This window comes from Acomys russatus, chromosome 12 (genome assembly GCF_903995435.1).
Source record: "Acomys russatus chromosome 12, mAcoRus1.1, whole genome shotgun sequence".
In the NCBI taxonomy this organism is placed as follows: Eukaryota; Metazoa; Chordata; class Mammalia; order Rodentia; family Muridae; genus Acomys; species Acomys russatus.
Window position 1 is genome coordinate 19,703,094 of NC_067148.1, and position 17,176 is coordinate 19,720,269.

A 17,176-nucleotide genomic window follows, 5' to 3' on the forward strand; every position below is an offset into this window, starting at 1 on the left:
AGCTACAGACCTGTCTCAATAATAAACCAACAAGAAGCTTCATGGACTCCGAACTTGCTAAGCCACCTCTCCAGCACCAGGTTTCTACATTTTAAAATTCATTTTAACGAAAACTTATTATAATATATATATGACAGTATAATTTATTTACATGTATATCTATTTTATATTCTATATAGTTTTTAGTAAAATGACATGGTAACCTTTCTACATGAGCAGAATATAAGCAAAATTAAAAATTACTCTTATGTAAGCTACACAGTTGACACATGGATTATTACTCTAATATATTACCAGCAACTCTCCATCAGAGAAACTATATAACCTCACATAAAGGGATATGAAGGAGAATTATATGTTTCTTTAGGCATGCTAATATGTTTATTCACAAAGTTCTATTGTTTCAAATGTTAAAACCACCCCAGACACTTTAATAAAGCATGCAAAGGAGATTTTAAATAACAGACGGCATGTACCCATTATAGATAAACCACAGCAATCTCTGACCTGCAGTTCTTCTCACAGCCAAGTCATATGGTTTATACTAACCATGCCTTTCCTCTTAGAAACAACGTGTCTTGAAATACTCAAAATAAACTTTATCAGTTAGGAGAAGTAAACTTAGTTCATATGTAGTTCATAAGTTTACTTTTTGTAAACTGAGCAAATTACTCTTATAAATAACTAAGATAGAACTACTGGGATTAGGGGTGTAGCTCAGTAGCAGAACACTTGCTTACCTTTGCAGGTTCCTGGGTTTGCCTCCCAGGGCCTAATAATACAGCCTTCCCCCCTAAATTATTAAATGATTAGTGGGAAAAAATATGGGTCAAATCAGGGAGGCAGAGGCAAGTGGATCTCTGTGAGTTCAAGGCCAGTCTGGTCTATAAAAGTGAGTCCAGGACAAGCTACATGGAGAAACGCTGCCTCATAAAACCAAACCAAACCAAACCAAACCAAACCAAAAAAATTCTGTGTTTTATCCTCAAAATAATAAACATTTTCTATCTCTTCAAGGTCACACGAGATGAATGACTGGAGGGTTATCAAAGAATATCAGCAACTGCCTCAGAGGTGAATGGAAGGCTCGCGGGCTACTCAGCCAGAAAATGCTTACTGTTTGATCCTCAAACCCACATTAAAAATAGGAAAGCTGGGCACGGTGGAGCATCTTTGTAATCCCAGTGCTGGGGAGGTAGAGGCAGGAGGATTCCTGTGGCTTGCCGAGAAACCGACTTAGCCCAATCTGCAAGTTCCAAGCAAACCAAGAGTCTCTGTCTCAAAAACCAAGGAGGACAACACTTGAGGAATGAACCCATGGCTGACCTTTGGCTCTCCATGCATATGTACTTGCACTTATACAGGCACCCCACCCTGCCATACATGAAGGTAAAGGAACAGGGATGCTTGTGCATACCAACACACACACACACACACACACACACACACACACACACACACACACACACACACACCTAGCCTTCACAAGGAAATAAAAGTATACATGAAAAAAATTACCAGTTAAATACTAAATCAACCAAAGTTTTAGAACTCTAAAGATACTCAGCATTTGTTAAAAAATATTTAAGTACGTAACAAGATTTTATTGTCAATTTTAAACAAAAAAGTATAAAATCATTTTAAGCTAAAACTATCTCTCCTAACAAATGGTCATACCACTTACTGAAAACACCTTGACAGAAAGTTAAAGGGACTAAAACTAATTCTAAAAAACTATCAGGGGAAACTATGCAGAAGAACTGAGTAAGCCCAGTGGTCAGGGACCACCAGTGCTACATGGATCAGATTAACAAGAAATGCATGGTTCCCTTTCTTCTTGCTTAAGAGGGTGTCTGCCTCTTCTGCAGAAGAGAAACAATGCTGTCGTTTTAAACCTACTGTGATAGCTAACATAATTCCACGTAAAACTGGCTTGGAAAATTAGAGTGACAGTATCTGATTGGCAACATGTGTCCATGCGGAAGACAGGGGAACCAGCTGGAGGTGTTGGCCCCTGAGACACACTTGTACCTGCTATTCCTTGTCTTTGTAGATGACTTGGGCTAAGCATATCTGACAGTAGGAAGTGGGCAAATACAAGAGGCAAATCAACAGGTGATAGCAATAGCTAATGAACATAAAACAAGATTTAAGATTACGCTTTCTCTCTGTTTTAGCATGATCCCATACAAAGCTGCTAAGATACTGCTGTAAGGTACACTGGATGTTCTTCTCACAGCATGCTATAATTTTGGGAGGAGGGTGGTTGAGACAGGGTCTCACCATGCAGCTCTGGCTGGCCTGGGACTCACTATGTAGGATCAAGCTGGCCTCAAAATCATAAAGATGTAACTGCCTCTGACTCTGTCTAGGATTAAAGGCTTGTGCCCCCATATCCAACCATAACTTTTACTATTATACAATGTTCTCATATTCTGGTGGGCAACTGTCAGGACTAATTATCAACCCTGTTCCTAGCAAAACACAGAATTTCTCCTAAAAGAAAGCTGCAGAGGCCTAAGCTGTATACATGTAAACAATCATGGCTATGCATGCATTATGATGTCCCGAACAATACAAGCTGCATCAAATCTGTGTCCTCTGGTAATCACAAAGTCTCCAAGTTACCTGACGTTGTCATGATGAGGATTAGAAGTGGCGGCAGCTGACCCACCACGCAACACAGGTCTAGGGCAGGTTTTTTCAGAAGACACAAGACAGAATCAGGAAACAGAGAAGTACGAAAATAAAGCAAAAACAAAACAAATAAATGTCAGATAGGATTATATTGTATGCTTCAGTACAATATAATAGCCCTCAAATGCTTTGAAAATCCTTGTTTCATGTGTCCTCCCCATTTTAAATTATTTTCATAATTTAGTATTTTATAATTAGAAAAAGAGAAAAATGTGATAAAATAGCACCATCATATAATTCTCTATGTTTAAAAAGTGTAATTCCTCATTTCCAACTGGAAAAATAAAACTAGCCATTTTAAAAGCATTTCAAGAACCTGAGAGTAGCACCTGCATGATCATGGTTGCTCATACATATAAACCAAGCGTTTAAACAAATGCCCACTGCCCACAATTCCATCCCTCGTGCTTCATTAATTCTGATTAGTCAGATAAGCTTTCTGTCTTGATGCAGCTGTCTCTCATCCAAACACTGAGCAGGGTAAAGACAGGGCTGAGAGAGTATAGGGAAACTACAAAGTGCAATCAGAGAGTGAGTCTGAGCTCGAGACAACCACGAGTGACCTACAGGGCTGGTGCACAAGGATCAAGGTGCGCTGGAAAACTTTGTGGGGTTGTCATTCAGTCTCAATACATGCACTGCTGTGAGAGGACAATTAGTTCTCTACCTGACTAAGTTGGAACCTTTCCAATTAAATTTGCTAAAACTCAAGAAAAAGATTCTAAATCCCCACCAGTTAACTGTCTTTACAATAATAACCCTGTTTACTACTCAGAAAGATGGGATATTTTCTAACTACTCAGGCTTGCCTCACTGTAAGCATAACAACAATCATCAGAGGGTTACAGCTGTAGAATATAAACAATTTTCTTTTCTGCTTTTAATTTTTTTCTTCTTTCCTTTCTTGACACAAGTTTGCATTTAGCACAGTTTGGCTAAATCTGTGGCGCATGTGGTGCTGGGGATCAAAGCTGGGGCACTTCAATGCTAATCAAGTACTTCAGCTAACCTACAATCCTAGCCCTATAAATGACTCAAAAACAAACAAACAAACCTGAAAAGTTTATAGAGGAAAATGTAATGTTAAGTTTCTGCATGCCCTAAAGTGATACCAGCACTCAGGGACACAGGGATTAAGAGGCCAGAGGGGGAGACAGGTTCGCCTCCTTCTGCTTGCTCTAGAACACTGATGAATCACATTTTTTCAGACAGGTTTTAAAGTCTTACTCACTTCTAGTTCGTGAAATAAGGAAAGCTACGTACTGAAGTTATTTAAACTATTAAAACATGAGAATGGCCAACGAAATGAAGCCACTCTTGTGTGCTTCCTAAAGTTTTTAAAAATGTGTGTGTCAAAATGGCCAAATTGATCTGCCATATTGAACATAATCCACCACAGAGATTTCCCTTTTACAAATGCAGAGCGAGAAAACAATACAGTTACCTTTCACAACGTATCTCATTTTGTCTTCTCACACTGGTAATTGATACATATAATATAAAAGTAAATTAGACAGATAGTTGGCAAAATTAGAAACTTCATTCAAGCACTAGTTTCTACCATAAAAATGATTTAATGTTAAAAGAAATCATTCAATAGTGTATTTTGTAATTAGAATGGCAAACGGGAAGGAAATCTAAGGCTACCAGATTTTTATAGTAATTTCTATACTGATATTTTTTGAGTTAATAAATGGCCTAAATTGAGAATGCACTTCTTTTCAGCAAAATTATCAATTATTGCATAACTAAGCAGGTTAATTGGAGGACCAAAAATTAATCATTTTTAAGAAGAAAAGTTACAAGAGATACTGTATGAGCTGTCTTCCATGTTGCATTTTGCCAAAAACATAAACTATCCATACACTGGTTTCTTATTCCAGTCATTAAAAGAAAAAAAGTACAACCTGGCTAAAGAAAAACAAAATAATGAAGCTCCTGTCCCCAAAATGAAGCTTATGCATAACTCAAACATTAATGCTTAAATAATGTTTTACATATAACAGACTAAGTTGCTCCAGAAAGATGTTAGTACTTTACACTGGGAATGAGATGCACAGCTCTAACAAATATAGATGAGATGTCTATCTAACAAAGACAGTTTCTGCCTGGCAAAGAACAAATCTTAACAGTGCTTTACTGCTGCCAACTGGGCAAACAACACCTGGTACTTCTTCCTGATGTTTTTGTCAGTCTTCTGAATTTACAGCACTAACTTTGTATGAACTTTGTAACAATACCTGAATATCATTTAGTTTTCATGCTTAACTCTGTTTAGATTACCTACACGAAGGCCACCACAGAGGCAGGAAATCCAGTACAGAGTGCCACTTGATGTACAAAGTAAAAGTAGTTCTTAAGCTGAGAAACTAGAAATCCTTTTACAATAAAAGCAAACAGAAGGCTCTTGCTTTTCTGACAAATAGTTCGAGTTTAAACTTGCTGTATTTAATGTGCAGTCCCCAAGTGCAAAGATACATATTGCATTAGCATGATAGCCAAGAGCAATAAAACAAAAAACAAAACAAAACAAAAACCAAAGAAGATGAACAGCAAAGAACATAAAAGCGCTGAAAACTGTGAGGCAATATTTATTTTATAATCATGCAAGGACATTATCCAAATTTCACATTCCCATTTCTTTGAAAAGCAGGCCAAACTCTTCCATAATAAAACAAAAAGTGATTCGGCATTTACAGTTCTGACTAAACTTTGTACAATTAAAATAGAAGAAGACAAAAACAAAACACAAAACCCCAAACCCTTTCAGTAGTGAAAGCCCCGGCAAGGCTGAGGGGAACCTCACTGTCCAAAACAAGGCCACAAGTCAGGGAACACATGCAGCCCTGGGTGGCCTGGAGCTCACACACTTGTGCCTCTTCCTCCTGAGTGCTGCTGGGATTAAAGGCCTGTGCCACCCTGCCCAGCTCTTTTTTGCAATTTGATTCAAAGTTCTACTCTACACAGCAGGTTGGCCTTGACCTCAGGGCAGTTCTCCTGTCTCAGATTCCCCAGTGTTGGGGTTAAGGTGTGAGCCACCACACTCAGCTTTCTTCAATTTCTGAAAATTTATTTGGCTAACATGATAAATTTGAATTATTAAGATATTATCATGTAAAAAAATTCACTTAGTGTCATAGTAAAAGCATAAAATTTTACACTGGTAAGATTTCAGATGTTTAAGCTTTAGGTAATTTATTTCATGCCGTAAGTGGGAAAAACTCCACACTTCTGCAAGTTCCCTATCATGCATCTGAACTGTGGATGTGCTGGCAGGAGGTAGGATCAGAACAATGGATGGTTGCTCTGTCATCTATCCAGTGGAGACACCTACAAAGGATCTAGAAGTTGTTTGTTTGCTTGTTTTCATTCAGATGTTTTCACTACAATAGCATTGGACATGATAAATTCTGACCCATCAATGTGATCTCTTCTAAAGAAGGTGGAAAAAAAAATGTTTGAAAGAGAAAGGAGAAAACGGCCTTTCCCAATGTTAGCTCCTAAGGCCTTCTGTTCATTGCCTCTAAAGGTCTCTAACTATACCAGGGAAACAATCTGACACATCAGCCCCACATTGTAAATAATAGTGAAGGGCAGTAGATGTCACAAGAATCTGATCAGCCAAGTACAACCTCCTTCTCACCTAAGAGACAATGTATATGCTTAAAGGCCAGCATGCAGCTAGCTGTTTAGTGGAAGAATCAAAAAAGCCTCTGAGATTTCCTAACCCCACACCATATCTTCTGAACCCTGCTGCTGCTCATCCCTTCCAAACAGACAGAATCCACCAAGCTTAGAGGGCAAAACAAGGGATGTTAAGCCCATGGAGGAAAAGAAACAAAGCACAACTATAAAAATAAATCTACACACACATACGTATAAATTTAAGTATTTATATGGCCCCTTTGATGCCATGGCCTAAAGTTTTTTTCACTAGTGTGATGTTCTATGGCCGAAATACACACCGTTGTGTTAATCTAGGGAGACAGAGAAGGCCCTGGATTCAACAACATGAGGAGTCCAGACACTCATGGCACAAGTGAAGAGTTGGGTCTGCGAGGACTAAAGGTGCAGCAACAACAACCTTGTTCCGAGAGAGCCAGAGACACACCAAATTAAGAAATTAAGTTTTAATTTATTGGGAGTTCTTCAAAAATGCAAACACTAACACTGACGTTCAAGGCCGCCGGACCAATATTTAGAGCTGGAGTGAAGCTTATTTGACTTTCCCACAGCATGACAGGATATCAACAAAGCCCTGGGACTCCATCTTTTAAAAATACTGTAAGGAAATGAAGCAAAGAGCAAAACATCTTAAATGATTGGAAAAAAATTACTTGCTTAAATAAGCTGAAGTATAATTCTAGTGATACTATTTGGAGATGTTCAAAATTAAGGTACTTTCTATGAATATACTGATAATATCAGCATTATCTAAAAATGGTAATAGTAATAGCACACAGAACTAGAATTCCTAGTATGAGCCTAGAATCCACAGCTCCCAGGTGGGGAGCTACTGCACCGTCTCCTACCTGCTTTATTACTTCCCTCCTATCGCCAGGTGATTAGAGCAAAAGGCTGAAGACAACTAATATGCTCAAGTCCCAGATGTTACACTCAGTCCAACAGTTCCTTTAACATATTTCCAAGTAGAACCAAGCACTTAGAGTCAGTCAGCAAAGTCTCTGAAAAAAACTTGTTACATGTCCTACACACAGAGCTAAATATCTTCCACAACTGAGGGAAAGCTAATAGAATCTTGTGAAATGTGAATTTTGGACAATAATTTCAAATTAAAAGAAGCAAGCAAGCCATTTCAATCCATTGCATCTTAGAAAGAGACTAAAAGGAGCAAACAAAAAAAAGACAACACCACAGTCCACTAAATAAGGAGCCAAAACATAAGCAACAAAGTGGCAAGGCCACTGCTGACCAATCACCTGCGGTTTTCATCCAGCACATCCAAGATCTGCTGGTAAGCCCTACGAGTAGAAGACTGGATAAGCGACAAAATGCCACGGGCAGAGGAAAGATTAGCTCCATCTTCAGGTAGCATATGGGGAGGACAGACCCGAGCCTGTGGTGGCGATGGTGTCACACTGTTCACATAAGCACAGCAAATGAAGAGAAAAATACTCAAGTCAGATTTTCATAAAACTTCAGCAGAGCAGTTTTTAATCTGTTTTCTTGCCCACACTTCCCACCCCCAATCTACCACAAGAGAACAGTCAAACAGAAGTTTAAAAACATTTGAGTTGTTTTTTAAAAAGCAGCTATGTTGTAGCGCTTGTAAGTTTGAAATTCTAAGTATCAGTCTAAGCAGAAGAAACAACTTGGGAGGGAAAATATCCAGCAACAAGGGTGTTCAGGGGTTGGTGTGCAGAACAGAGGCATTGTTTATTCAGTGCCACACATATATAGCAATTCAGTAAAGCAAAGACCTAAAAATCAACACTGTATGTGACTTACGGATGACAGAGTGGAACACAGAATTCTGCGATGTAAATATCAACATCTAAATACACGAATCCAGCATGATTCTATAAAGACACCAGTTCAAATACTTCACAAAGACAACAAAGCAAGCCAAGTTTATAATGGGAAATAAATGATGAGCTAAATCCTCAGAAAACTAGCTGTATTTTGACTGTTTAATTAGCTAAATTTCCAAAGCATAAAACTGCCCAGGTCTGGGCATACAGTGAAAGAAAGAAGACAGGGCACTGCTTCCATTAGCACAATGGCAGAAGGGCAACTATTTCCTGACTTTTCGGTGACAGTAATCAAACTACTCTTTCATGTAAGAGCTGAGATTCACAATTTCTATTGGTGCGCTGACCACATTTAGACAAAGCTATTGGTGCAGCTCTGGCCCAGGTTCTTAATGTCTGTGTTGGCATCTCCAGAGAGCTGTTTACTATTGAAGCAGGAGACCTTTGACTGACACATGGATTTGAGACTTGTTCTCTTTACAGAGTGAAGACCGCGAGTCTAAGATGAGGGCTCAGTAGTTTCAAGGAGGAAAGCACATGAGGCTAATCTTGTTTTTTGTTTGTTTGAGACAGGGTCATGTTATATAACCCTAGCTGGCCTCAGACTCACAGAGATCCATCCACCTGCCTCTGCTTCAGTGGGGATTAAAAGTGTACACCACAAAGGCTCATTTTATATTTTGTGTATGACATGCAAAAGAAAAAAAGTAGAGCCATAAATAGCTGCATACATGAAAAATCTCCATGTAATCTTTCCCCCTTCACATGTACTAGCTTGAAAACCTAAATTAAAGAATAGGACGGTGTTTTGAAAGAATAGCTCCTGTCATTTAATATCCTCAGAGTTTCCAAAATGAAACAAAATCTATAAATCTATGAACAATTCAGTACCTTCATGATCTAAAGCGAAAGGTGCAATAAGTATAAAAATGCTACTTTCTGAAGACCACTTATAAGAGAAAAATCTAAGCCAAATCTTGGCATATACAGAAATTCTAGAACTTAGCCTAATGAAATCAAGACAAACTAAAGTTTTTAGATATCAATTTAGAGACTGGCAATCCTTATTCCAGAAGAATGTGTGTGTGTGTGTGTGTGTGTGTGTGTGTGTGTGTGTGTGTGTGTGTATGTGTGTGTGTATATATATGTAAGTCAATGTATAGTCTTATATATTCATATACACATACATATATATTAAAAAGTCACTATATAATCTGATTCACAGGACTTGGCAAATCCCATAATAAACATCATAAAATAGTTGGGTGGAAAAAAAAAAGAAAACAAGAAAAGCAAACAAACAACACTCTTAGAGTGGCTGGAGTGTAGAATATGTGTGGGGCTTCATTTAAACATTCTTTAGACAGAACAACAAACACCTGTGTGCAAGAAGCCAGGCTGAACTCATGTTTATGATGTGTCACCAGGGACAGGACTGTAAACCTAAGTTTTGTGTCACTATTTACTGGCATCCTGGAGACTGGGGAGTGGGATGAAAGGTGAGGTTGAGGCTCACAGGAAAGGAGCCACTATCCAAGAGTCACCTTTACCCTATGGGGCTGTAACACTAGGACAAATAGGTTGACAAATGTGGAAAGACAGACTGATATTACAATAGAGGAGGAAGAAAATCCCATGCACACCACTTCCATGGGGTTATAGGTTTGGGAAAATTTTACTTCTTTTTAAAAATATCTATTTATTTTAAATCTGAGTGCTGTATCTTCATGCACACCTCATGCCAGAAGAGGGTATCATATCCCAGCACAGATGGTTGTGAGCCACCATGTGGCTGCTGGGAATTGAACTCAGGACCTCTGGGAGAGTAGACGGTGTTCTTAACTGCTGAACCATCTCTCCAGGCCCCAAAAATATACTTAGTAAAGCTGACAGCAATTGGCTAAATTTCATTAAGCAAGTTTTAAACTATCACTGCTTCTTTGAGTTTAGGGTTCACAACGAGCACATTTGGATGCCATATTAACAAGTAAACTAGTTGTAGAATGAGCATATTATTCATTTTTAGTATTTTGAATCAAAGCAACAATGTCATGGATAGATTCCAAACTTATAGTAAAGTTTAATGAATTTTTGTCCATTAAAATATAAAAATGTTATTTACTATATAAATTTGAAAAGCAGGCTGAGGACATAATTCATTGTAGAGTACTTACTTAGCATGCCTAAGGTTAGCAGGTGGAAAGAAAGGAGGAAGGAATAGAAAGAAGAAAAAGCAAGAAATAAAAGAAGAAAAATCTCAATTTTCCTATCTAAATTAGGAAAATAATTTGGAATTTTAGGTACTCATGTACACATTTTAACCAATAAATTTCACTGAAAAAACAACAACAAAGAAAAATAATGTAAGCACTCTAACAGAAGTTATCTCCTCTATTGGAATCCACTGAGGAGGGAGTGATTGGAGTTGGGTTCTCAAGTCAACTATTGTAAAAAAATAACATAATGCAAGGTACTGAGATCAGGTTTTTAAACAAATATGGTCTTATACATAATTTAATACAATGCATTTTGATAACAAACTGCTTCTACTATTGTTAAAAAAAAAAAAACAAACAAAATCCCAAGTTTAGTTTTTTAAATAAAAGGGTAATGACTTCTGAAGAAGCATTCATGCTTACCGTGTTATTTCATTAGTAACAGCTGTACCTCATGCTCACAGACTCTTATACATAAGGGTTAAGGAAATAATGGCTAGTCAATGTCAGAACTATATGAAAATCAGTGACTCAGCACAACTCATTAAGAGAAAAGTTCAAAGTAGGATAGCGCTCTCCACAGGCTTTCAAAGGAATGTTTCTCAAACTGTGAGGTTAATGCTTTTGCTGAAGAATTAGCCTCTGAAAAAGTGGTTAAAACAAAACAAAACAAAACAAAAAAACCCAACCAACCAAACAAAAAACAAAACATTTTAATTAAAATATAAACTCGGTTCATTTTTCTGGGACAGTATAGATTTATTTATTTATGCCCACAATGTATCAGCATACACTCCTGGCTGCTCTGAAACTAGCTACCATATTTTCTGTTGTATAAGACATCTGGGCATATAAGACGACCCCCAACTTTTACAGCTAAAATATAGAGCTTGGAACATACTTGCCATATAAGACTACCCCTCTTCCAATGGAAACCCTGTGCAGCAGACTCAGGCATGTGTCTATTTGCAGGCAGGGGGCACAGACAGCCAGGCACTTTATTAAATGCCAGCAGACAGCTAGTGCCAGACCACACTGCCCTTTAAGGCTCAGGTTCAGGCTCAGGCTCCTCCTCCTCCTTGAGGCACCTTGTTTCTCCCTGCTTCATATTCCCCACACAGAGCTGGGAGCTGCTGCACCCCCACTATATGAGCCAGACATATGAAGCAAGGGGAAGCAAGCTGCAGGTAAGTACCTGGTGTATAAGACATCCCCCAACTTTGGCACGGATTTTTCAGGGTTTAAAAAGTCATCTTATACACCTGAAAATATGGTATATATACAAACTGGCCTTGAATTCAGAGATTTACCTTCCTTTGCTGGATTAAATGTGTGTGCACCATACCTGGCTCTCTAGGACCCTAAACAAAGAGACGTAATTTGCTGTCCTATGACTGAGGCAATTTAGTAAGTCCTAGAAGCACAGTAACTAGAGTAAGAGACAAGCCACTGGCCATCAGTGTGGTTTTTGTCTGCTGTTGGCGAACAGCGGTCACTGTTCATTTGTACAAGCATGTGTTGCGCAGGCTGAGTATGGAATCTAGAGCCTTGTACATGCTGTTTGAATTTTTACACTTCGTTCCAAAATGTTCCACTGTCAGGAGTGGGCAGTCATTCTCATACGCTGTTTGCCATACTTAGAGAAAACAGGGGATTAATCATCTCAGGAGATTGCTCCAAACACAATTTTCTACAGGGAAACCAAACAAAAACAATTTTAATGACAAACCACACCTAAGACCCCATTTTTCTCTGGCTTAAAAAGTAAAACAAGGAAAGATTTTGAATGTAAAAGACAATTGGGATTTGCTGAGCCTTGCTGAGTGTAATCTGCAGAGAACTCAGAGGCCAACCAAAGCAAAATACAGAAACTGGAAAGGATTTGGTCTTTCTGTGCAGAAATTATTTCATTCTCCTTTCATCCCGAGCCATATAAAACGTCCTTCAGCCCCACTTACTAAAGTATATAGTGACAGTTTGAGAAACCCTGACAGAGAAGTACTGGAGCAGAGTTAGGACATCATGTCAGTCACATGGTGAACGGGTTAGTGAGCCTGCAAAACCACATCAATCCCTACGTGGGGAAAGTAGAGCAGATAAAATCTTACGTGTACTCCGGTGCAGAAATCGATGCTTGGAACCTTGAAATTTTATTTCTTGGGGCAGAATCTGATCTGTGCCACCTTAAATAATAATTATGCTTCTTTTACATATTCAGCTTTTATAACAAAGAAAATCCTACACGATGCTACTGTCAAAGTTCATTTTTGTGCCAACAGGTGACCACAATCAACCTCATCGTTTCTTTAAAGTAACTAAGACAACAGTGGCCCATGTCTCTGCCCTTTGCATTTCTCTTCTTGAGCTGTGCAATGAACTAGAGTGGAGGCAGACAAAAGTTCATACATAATGGTCCACAATCAATCTAAAAATCAGAAATCTTTAAATAGGAATTAAATTAGAAATTATAAAATTCATGGTAGGAGAAGAATGGGCAAGCTTTTATTAATATCATGATCTCTGTTTTTATTAGACATTTAGAAAATATCATGATAGCATTTTGAAGAAAAAATAAAGAAAATTAAGAACTAGTTCACTCTTAACTTTCTGTGTTAAGAAGAAAGTTTTTTCCCTTCATCTTCATCTAAACTCAGCCATCAACACTATATACTTTTTAGATAAATAGTTAAGTAATCATGTTTTAATTTTAATGATACAAAATGTCAACTAAGGGCCTAAATAGCAAGTCATAACTTAAATAGCAGGAAAGCCTACTAGAAGTCTCTGCTGCCTTACAAACTACACATTACAAGTAGAGCTGGTTTTACCCATACCAGCCCTAAGACTATACTGTGGAGTCTTTTTACTGTTTGTGTATCTGGAAACAATTTTAGAAAAACAAGTGTCATGGGTTTATTGACATCTGCTAACCAGATAACTTAGGAAAACATATTTTAACATTAAAAAATGCTAATAAAGGTTGAGCCTTTCAGACAGTCTTTCATGTAGGAGACATATATTCATGTAACCCAATTTCTTCCTATGCAATCCTTCAGGGTAACTGCCACTGCCATGAGAGACTCTCCAAGCAATCAAACCACTCACAGTTTCCCTTGCATCCAACATAAAGAGAGTAGAATTTCAATAAAGCAAGAAAACACTTACATTTGAGATACAACTTCGCTGAAAGATACCAGTGAATTTGTTCATCAGGCCTTTTTTAAAGCAAAGACAAAAATAGTCTTCTTTCAACTCTATTACTCTCCTGCCCCCAAAAGAGCCCATTCTGCACCACCATACTGTACAGCCAGTTCTAAAGTATGACTTAATATCATACCCTGTAAGAATGGTAACTGTACCGCTCTCATTATATTGTAAGCTGTCAAAGGAGATGTGTCATCTCCTGAAGTTTTCTGAGTTCCCAGAGAAGCTACGTGATGTGTGACATGATCAAGGGTGTCTGATGAGTTCCTGAAAGCTAACCAAAAAGTGAATAGGGAAGAATATTCACTTTTCATAAAAGTGTCAGACACACAGAAGAGAAAAACAGGATTGAGAAAGTCTAACAAACAAAACCACCAGATTTTATGACTATAAAAAGTATAAGTACAAAGTGATCTTCATCAATGTAAAACAGATTTTAAAAACTATAAAAATTGTTTAGAAAAAGCTAAGTACAGACAAAATACAGCAGAAAAGCTATAAGATACAATGCTGTGGCGCTACTCACATGGAATCGTTTCTGACCAACTGTCCATTCTGGCGAACAGCATTTTCACTCATAGAACGCTCTCTTTTTAGCCTGCCAACTGCTCGGATCTGTTAAGGCACAAACAGAAGAAAGGAACAATATATTCTTAGCTTAGAAGCTATTTAGCATAAAACCATAAAAGACCTCTTCCAAGGCTACTCACAAAACTACAAGGAACTAAAAAAAGCAAAGCCAGAAGCAAAGCCTGTGAAGGCCAGACAGGAAGGACTTGTTCTTAATCGTGTGTGTGTGTGTGTGTGTGTGTGTGCGCGCGCGTGCGTGCCTGTGTGCCTGTGTGCGTGTGCGTGTGCGTGTGTGTAGACCAGAGGTGGATGGCAGGTGTCTTTCTCAATCACTCTCCACCTTAATTTTTGAGATGGGGGTCTCTCACTGAACCCGGAAGTGACTGATTCAGCTAGTTTAGCTGGCTAGCAAGCCAACAGGATCTTTTTGTCTTCCTCTCCCCAGGGCTGGGACTACTCAGACATGTGCTAGTGCATCCAGCTTTCCACGTGGGTCCTGTGGCTTAAACCCAGGTCCTCATGCATACACAGCAAGCTCTCTACTGTGGAGTCATCTCCCCAGCCACTGATCCCATACTGACTACAATGCTCATAAACTTAGGAGTGCCTGCTTACTTCTAAGTAAAAGCTAGTTGAGTTTCTTTTCAAATAAATAGCAATCTTGGTTGGTAACACTGTTCTCTCCTCTCCCTGATTCTATAGGAGATGTTTTCCAGGATACAGTTAATGCTCATCACGTAGAAAATGGCATAATATTTTGCACGTTTTCCTATACTTTGAGTCATCTCTATAGTTAACGTACCTAACGGTATATAAGGATCTACATAGTTTATAAATAGATGGGACACCTTATTGTTTAGGGAATAATGACAAGAAAAAAATCTCTACCTACTTAGTCTAGACATAGCCACTCAAGGTCTAACTATACAGTATACACAATCAGGGCACAAGGCAAACAATGATGAAGCACTGGGTGCTAAAGCGAGACCACGGGAAAATCTGTCTCAACACAGAAATCAGTCTGGGGCCTTCTGAAAGAATCCTTTAAGCTTAACCCCAAAATGTGAAGTATTTAACACCCCATGACCATGTATAGTGAGTACTACTATGTTGGTTTATAAGAATCTGATTGGTACTTGCCTGTCTGCCTACTGTGGCTGTCATGCCTGCTTTCTTTAAAGTGGAACAGTTTTTCCATATGGCAAGGATGGAAAGAAAAAAAAAATTTCCTTAGCTCCAGGCTACTTCTTGGCAGCTGGGCCACAAGTTATTTTGTGTCTAGCTATATAGCACACAGTACCACACAGAAGATGCACACATGCATTAATAGTCTCCTATGGTGTATATAAACTCCAAATTATACATGCTTATTCATAAATGATAACAAAAGGCTCTTTTACACCTTTGTTCACTGCTCTCTAGACTTGTACTAAGTTCATCACTACTTTAAAATCTGCTTAATTTTTTTTAAATGGCAGTTAATTATTTTAAAAGAGCAATATGGTTTGTACAAGTGACATAATCATATATTAAAAAAAACAAACAAACAATACAGTTAACAGTAATGACAAGAGACTGAGAATCCCTTCTCCGAAAGACTGTATAAAAAAACCTTAACATTTGCCCCACATTCCTTTTTAAGGTTTTGTTTGTTTTAAGACAATGTAGGCTCAAGTTGGCCTGGAATTTGTAATCTTCCTGTTTCAGCCAGTCAAGTACTAAAACTGTTGTATTACCCCCGCCATGCACAATTCTTGCTTTCTCTAAGACCCTGGAGCAAAGGGGAAACATAGAAGACAGTGTGGACAGAACAATTGGAGTAGATATCCTCCCCATTCAAAACATGATCAATTTCCAAAACTTGGAGTAACTATCAAACTCAGAGAACAGCTGAGACATTGATTAAGGTTATGGGATGGAAACACGAGCAATGTGTCACCAGGAAGAGGTCTGCCTATGACAAGAAAGGTCTTTATGTCAACTGGACACACTCTAGAGCTATTTTGGAAGAGGAAACCTCAACTGAGAAAATCTCCCACCAGACTGGACTGTGGTGCATTTTCCTGACTGATGGTCACTGTGGGTGGTGCCAACCCTGGGCTGCTGGTCCTCGGTGGTGCAAGAAGCAGGTTAAATGAGTCTTGAACAGCCAGCCAGTAATCAACACTTCTCCATATAAAGGCCTGACCTGATTTTCTCAATGTTAGGCTGTTACATGGAATTGTGAGTGAAACCAACCTTTTACTCCCCAAGTTGTTTTTGGTCATGGTGTTTTATCAAGGCAAGAGAAACTCTAAGCCAAGGGCATGATATGGTAACTAAACAAAGAATGTGAGTGTACACCAGTGACTCATCCATGTTTTATACACACACACACACACACACACACACACACACACAGACACACAAACAAAAAACTACTCTTTTTCAAATTCGCTCTTTTTTGCTCCTGTAGTGCCAGCTCAATTTTCCATGGATAAGGGGGAAGAAAAAGAGTAAAACAAATTGCCACTGGATTGTAACGAGACTCATAGTTTTCTGTTTTTCTTTGTTTGTTTTTGTCTTTTAAGCCATTGCAGGACATGCTGGAGCATTCACTGAGTACCTGGGAGTCTTCATCATCAGAAAGTTCAGGGTATACTGTAATTCAGGTCAGCTATGGTCTTCTGCTTCTCATTCTCAAAGTGGTTCTATTAATTATATTGGGCCACCATAGGGTACTGATAACCACCTGCTGCCTTGAATGACTGCTTATTAGGTTAACTTTCTGACAGTCATCCATAGTTTTTTGTGTTATCTTCAGGCCCCAGGACCACTGCTTTCTATGTGTAACCTGTGATAAGGCTGGTTTAGCTGGATATAATTTCTCCTAGCCCTTGAGCTCTCTAGCTGCTCATCTGAACAAGGCAGATGTTGGATTTGGCACGTGTGGATGCCACTTGACAGCTTATAATCGATTAAGCCCGATGAACAAAAGTTCCCTTTCTGAAAACATTG

The 17,176-nt window shown here is 38.6% G+C and overlaps 1 protein-coding gene across 17 annotated transcripts in view; it reads right to left on the reverse strand.

Moving 5' to 3' along the window:
- Mff (mitochondrial fission factor) overlaps positions 1-17,176 on the reverse strand; it is a 28,282-nt gene that overhangs the window by 2,351 nt on the left and 8,755 nt on the right. For 2 of the 17 annotated variants that reach the window (XM_051153976.1, XM_051153972.1), the window contains 5 exons: positions 14,136-14,224; positions 12,514-12,588; positions 7,638-7,796; positions 4,142-4,174; positions 2,629-2,688 (listed from right to left, as the gene is read on the reverse strand). In XM_051153976.1, coding sequence (XP_051009933.1) covers positions 2,629-2,688; positions 4,142-4,174; positions 7,638-7,796; positions 12,514-12,588; positions 14,136-14,224 — 416 coding nt within the window. The remainder of the gene's footprint in view (positions 1-2,628; positions 2,689-4,141; positions 4,175-7,637; positions 7,797-12,513; positions 12,589-14,135; positions 14,225-17,176) is intronic. The other 15 variants (XM_051153979.1, XM_051153984.1, XM_051153974.1 and 12 more) reach the window with 15 other exon arrangements.